Below are 6,000 nucleotides of genomic sequence, written 5' to 3'. Positions count from 1 at the left end.
AGTATATGTAAAACATCTTCAGGGAACAAATTGCACACAGGACACTGACCTGATGTGGGTTTTGTTTGTGTAGAACTTACTGATTTTGACATCTTCTTATGAGCATATGGTCGATCCCGCAAAAACTAAGGAAAACACGCACCGACCTTGCATCTTTTTGCGCTGCACGTACAGCACAGTTCACACGTTCCTCGGTATTTTTTTTTAATCTCCTGCGGCTCCCCGAAAACGGGGCCGAGCTCCACTATCATTGATTGATAACTGAACAACAGCCAAGTTCAGTCTTAGGTAGCAACATGATAAGAAACTACCGCGCTCCATCGCCGCTCGGAGGCTAAAGTTTGCACGATAGAGGTTTTGGAACTACAAACGAACAACAACCTGATCTTTGCCGATATTTTGAAGACTATCGAATGCTAACGTTCCTCGATAGCTAAAGCTTCCAGTAGATCCCGGCACGGTGGAAGAGGCCGGCGACGAGCGCCCAGAGCAGGATCTGCGCGACGAGGACATAGAGGAGGATGCCCACCCTGGTTGAGTGCCACACCCCCACGAACACGTGCTTCCTCACCCAGTAAACCTGCATCGCGCAAAATATTTATCAGCAGTTGCTGTCCATCGAGGTCGTGCACCGAAGCCTGAAGATGGTGATGTGCTATTCTTAATTACCAGTGTGTTGTTGGTGCCGTCGTAGTACCAGCCGTTGAGGAAGCCCTCAAAGATGCCCGCGGCCGCCATCACGTACACCAGCATCGCGTTCATGCCGATCCACCGCAGCGGCTCGAAGATGTAGCGCAGATTCAGGACATCAACCTGAGAAACATTGTGTCAGGTTTGACAATGTAATTGAGCATTCCTCTGAGTAAAACATAGAGTAATTCTTTAGTGTCATTAGACTGAATGTGCTATTTACTGAATCCAACGTCAGCTAGGGGACATAATCGCAGGTTTAGATCAATACTGATCTATTTTTTCCTCCTGCTGTTTCCACACAAAAATTTTTTTTTGAAACGAGGGCAAAAGCTTTGCCCATTCATAGATTAAGCAAGGAGTTTACAAGAAAGTAAAAGTTTTAGACATAATACAAGTTACTCTTGCGGCATCAAATTACTCAAATTTTTAGCACCCGCTAAAACCAAAAGCGTAGCTTCTTTTTTAATCCTCTCGAAGACGACTTGCGAAGGGGCGTGCTTGTTCTTGAAAACTCTATCGTTTCTCTCATTCCAAACCTCCCAAATAATGAGCATGGCAAGAGACGCCATACCCTTGCGGTTATGCCCCGTAGATATCATGGTCCACCATTCCGGGAAGGAGAAACCCGCCCAACTGTTGGCATGAGTGGCCGGAATGTCGAACCCATCTTTGGCCATGTCCCAAAGACGCAAGGTGAAGCGGCAATGGACTAGATGGTGATCGACCGACTCCGTGCATTGTTTGCATGAAGGACAAACCCCACAGTTTGGCCACCCCCGTTTTGCCAAGCGGTCGGATGTCCAAATTCTATTTTGGAAAGCAAGCCAAGTAAACAACTTAATCTTTGGGGGCGCCCACATCTTCCACATCGACTTGTATAGGCTTGAGAAGGTGGAACCCAGCAATTGCAAGTTGTAGGCGGACTTCGTGGAATAGTGCCCACTCGCGGTAAGTTTCCAAGAGATGTCGTCATCAATGTTGTCATTGAGGTGGAAATTTTGTATGAGACCCCATAGTTCCACAAATTGGGATAGATGCTCGAGAGAGAAGCCATCCCCCAAACCCACTTTGTGAACCCAAGCATTGTTTTGTAGAGCATTTCCACACAAAAATTCAATAAACAGGTTTTAAAACTAAAAAAGGACTTACAAGGAAGTACAATATGGAGAACACGATGCCAGCAGCACCGGCAGTCACGCAGATGTAACTGAATGAGTACAGTTGTTTGTTCAGAGGAATTGCTGCAAGGAGATGTGAAGCAACCAGGTTTAGACATGCGAGGAGAGGAAACATATATACATTAGTCTTTTTTATGTACTATGATTTTACCATGTGAAAAGTGCAAGATGATTCCAAGAACAAGGAGAGCTATGCCCATGGCCAGCCACTGCTTTAGCCGGTCCATGTGACTCTGAAATTCCAGGAACAAAAAGACAAGTCAAGATGAGGTTCCAGTCTCTGTTCTCACCACCATATAAGTGCTGCTGAACTTTGAGGCAGGATCACCTTCATATGAACAAGCACATGTCCATAGTGTACCCCGATGACCGTACTTAACACCGCTGAAAATGAGCTGCAAATTTCACAAAAGAAAGAGTCTCAACAGTCAAGTGTACACAGGAAATCTCTCCTTGACCTGTGACAAAACCACCACCTTAGTAACCCTTCAGGTTCAAATGGTGAGGCACACCATGCTGGGGCATCCTTTTTGAAAGGTCCCTCGTGTGGAGAAACATCAGTGCATGCCTGCATACTGTTTGTTAATACACGTTTGAAAAAACTGTTATGTTAAGAACAAAACAAGATTTTGCTGTGAAAAAATACATACCCAGTGCCTCCTCCATGCAGGTTTCTGGTACAAGTGATTGATGCCGAGAACTTTACGGTCGATGTAACCTACAGCATTGCAAGGAGGGCTCGTATTTCCCCTTGTACCACACGTCACCTAATCATTAGGGAACAGTGTAAATGAGTCGCAACTATCACAAAACTGATTTGACTGTATACTGAAATCAGTTTTGAGTAATTTATTAGTATACTGAAATCAGCTCACTATCACCAAACCAACATGAAAGCACGAACCTACAAATAGAGAAATTATACTGCGCTGCTGAAATGTAATATGTTTAGCTTGTCATGGCAAGATTTCTGAAGAATGGCAGGGATCTTGAGCTAGCACAGTGAAATGTGTGCAAAATCAGTTTTCAGTATGTTGTTTTTAAAGGTATAGTACCACCTATAGGAACTTTGTACGAATTACTTAAAATGTAAGAGCATTTATATGCACACAAGAGTAACTGGCAGCAACAATAATTTCACAAGAAGAAATGTATGTAAAATTTCACATACCGTTAAAACTTTGCCGTAGTTTGGGCTGTCAACATTTCGCACTCTGAACTCCCAGTCCGGAACGTAAATCCCGTAAACAAGGGACAAGTAGATCAAAAGAATGCAACATGCAACAATCCTTGTAGACACGCAGACCCATAATTAGTATGTGGAAGCAGCAATCTTTCACAACTCAGATGACACATCAAGGTTTGCAAATATACCACTGGGAAAGGTACAGCCTGAAAATTGAGAAGCCTGAACTTGACTGATCCTGAACCCTGGCATCTTTTGTTGCAATTTCTATGACCGCAACTACCAAATATGCAAGGGCAATCCTCTGAAAGAGCAAAGACAAAATTCAATCCTCGGCACATGGATATTTCACTCAAATGTTAAGAAGTGGGTTACATACCTGAAGAATACCACACCATCTTATGTGCTTCATGTCAACTCCATAAGCCAGGTCATCTGGAGCATGGGAGTAACCACCTGAATATGGTAACACATTGCTAATATGTTACTTTTCCACTTCATTTGCAGAAAAGATAATACAAAACTGGACGTTGGTCCTAAATGAGTGAGACACATATGTTTTTTTTGCAACAGGACAAATTAAGGAGCTAATTTGGGTGTAAATGAAACCTTGCAGCAAGATCCCCCAGAAAAGCAGCTTCACTGTCCTTAATATTACTCGCCTCACAGCCCGACCGCGGTCTGGAATTCTCTGCATGTTTGTTTGAATGGTGCGACCGACCGTTATAAATCATGGAGAAACTTGATAAATCAGCTAGTCATTGCAGTCTAAAACCACAAGTGAGTATAATTCAGAGTAGAAGAAGGGATGGTCGGACATGAAGGCAGAATTCAGAGTATAAAATGATATGCCATATTTGGCTCAGCATTTTTCTGAATTTTTAAACATAAGGCCCACGGCCCGGCTTTATATATAAAGCCCTCACGGCAAAACATTTTTCTGAATCAGTTTTGACGGGTGGTTACACTGAAAAGGGAGAGAAAAATATAATAGGACTCGGTGTACAACTGTACACTCTGTGGGAGAAGGAACTGGAGCGAACCTTGAGGGAGAGGGGAATGGCCATGCCGACGATGAAGAGGAAGAAGGGCATGGCGAAATCGGCGAGGTTGCAGCCATTCCACGGCGCGTGCCCAATGACCGGCCACTCGCCGCCGGCGCCGTCCACCAGTATCATCAGCTGCAACACGCACCAAAACCAGCGCTCCCGGTCATGCACAATCCGCATAAACACACGAAGATGAACTTAACTTCATAACTTGCACAGCATGACGTACAGCGACGGCGAGGCCACGGAAGACGTCGAGGGAAGCCACCCGCTTGCTCCGGCGAGGCGCCTTATCGTCGTCGACATCCGCCACCTCATGGACCGGGGAAATGGCACGGTGGCGGCCAGGGTCCTCCTCGGCGGCCACGCCCACACCGTGCCGCTTGGCGACGCTCTGGCCGTCGGCCATCCCAAATCGTGTCGCTGCTGCAAACGACGATGGAGAGATGGATAAGAAGAAGAATATGAGGACAATTCCGATTCCTGGAAGCAACGTGTGATATGATGATATCCAAGGAGAGGGACTCACAGAATGGAATGAGAAACAGAGGAGAGGAAGCAGAGAGATTTGATGTGAGGAAGCAGAGAACAACAACTTAGTTTTCGCTCTCGTTTTCTCTGATGTCGCTAGGCCGGAGAGAGCCACATCACTGGTTAATTATTCTACAACAACACTTATACGTACAACCAGATGAACGAGAAATGCAGTGTCAAACAAAGCGAGGCGCAGGCCCCTGCCGAACATATGGGAGCCTTGTGCAGATCAGCAACTCTGCTGATAATGGAGGATAATTAAATATTTTTGTAGAGGAGACTTCTGTAGATCATTTAGTACGAGATACTGTATTTTATAGAGTGCACCGAAAGCATTCGTACGTGATACTGTATTTTATGCTTAGAGCAAGTACAATAAATTCTAGTCAGCTATAAGAATTAAAATAGTATATTATTGTTTAGTTGGAGGAGAGAGAGGAGGAGAGAGAAGAAGAGTGGACTCTTATGCAAAAGTCAGCTCTAGCACGTACTCCTAGACACTTTGTGAGAGTGAAAGGTGGATCATACATTAATAAAGTACTATATTTTTATAGCTCACTATTATATGTGTTGATTCTAAATTGACTATAGATGACATGGCACTTGATTTATAGCCAGCAGCTGGCTACACTATTGAAATTGCTAATCAGATAAAATCAGCACGTACACGGAGACGTGATTTGATTATGGTCTGAGAGGAACTTTCTGACCAGATCCTTGCGCTTTTTCTGTATGGTATACATGTACCTCTCCAATCTCCTGTGGAAGATGTGTATAATACAAAAATAACTAATTGTGTAAAAAAACTAATAATGACACCACAGCGATTGGATCAAAAGAGTGCTACATTGGTACTTTGGTAGTGACATCAATGGGCGCATGTATATCATCATAGGTCTTGTGCTTCGATGGTTGCTTGATTTAGGACGAAACCAATTTTTTTCTTTTTGCAAAGAGGCTAGACGCTACAAAACTAAAGCTAACAACTTCCTTGAATGAATATAAAATTACACATAAGTTCATGGAGAAATCAAAGTCGACCCTTGCACTCGCCTGTGGTGCACCGTGAGCGAAGGTTGATTGTTGCCTCCGAACAACGCCGGAGGAGAAAAAAAACGTTGTTGACGCACCTGCAATGGTCGGAGTGAAAAGACGCCGTGAAAGAGCAGACCGTCCTGACGAGTCAACAACACCACTTGACAGACAGGCCACTCTCGCCGTCGCGTGGAGCCAGTGAGTCGCGTGCCGCCGCGACCTTGCCCAACCATTCCCACATGCCGAATGATTGGATAAGTGGACAGTGACTACCCGTTTGGAGCTAGCTAGAGCTTGGACATGGGACTGATTCTGATCCTCGTCC

The 6,000-nt window shown here is 44.6% G+C and overlaps 1 protein-coding gene across 1 annotated transcript; it reads right to left on the bottom strand.

Annotated features, from left to right (window-relative positions):
• Positions 1-207: 207 nt before the first annotated feature.
• Positions 208-4,583, bottom strand: LOC124661817 (heparan-alpha-glucosaminide N-acetyltransferase-like). The gene is made up of 13 exons (XM_047199700.1): positions 4,336-4,583; positions 4,101-4,238; positions 3,667-3,748; positions 3,437-3,513; positions 3,246-3,361; positions 3,043-3,160; positions 2,522-2,638; positions 2,348-2,439; positions 2,200-2,266; positions 2,023-2,104; positions 1,843-1,934; positions 670-813; positions 208-580 (listed from the first exon to the last, which is right to left on the bottom strand). Exons 1-13 carry the CDS (start codon positions 4,513-4,515, stop codon positions 434-436), a joined length of 1,452 nt encoding a protein of 483 aa, XP_047055656.1. The 5' UTR covers positions 4,516-4,583; the 3' UTR covers positions 208-433.
• Positions 4,584-6,000: the final 1,417 nt, after the last annotated feature.

Source organism: Lolium rigidum, chromosome 6, assembly GCF_022539505.1.
Source record: "Lolium rigidum isolate FL_2022 chromosome 6, APGP_CSIRO_Lrig_0.1, whole genome shotgun sequence".
Classification (NCBI taxonomy): Eukaryota; Viridiplantae; Streptophyta; class Magnoliopsida; order Poales; family Poaceae; genus Lolium; species Lolium rigidum.
Note: the sequence above shows the minus strand (reverse complement) of the source record. Positions and strands in the feature narration are given on the sequence as shown.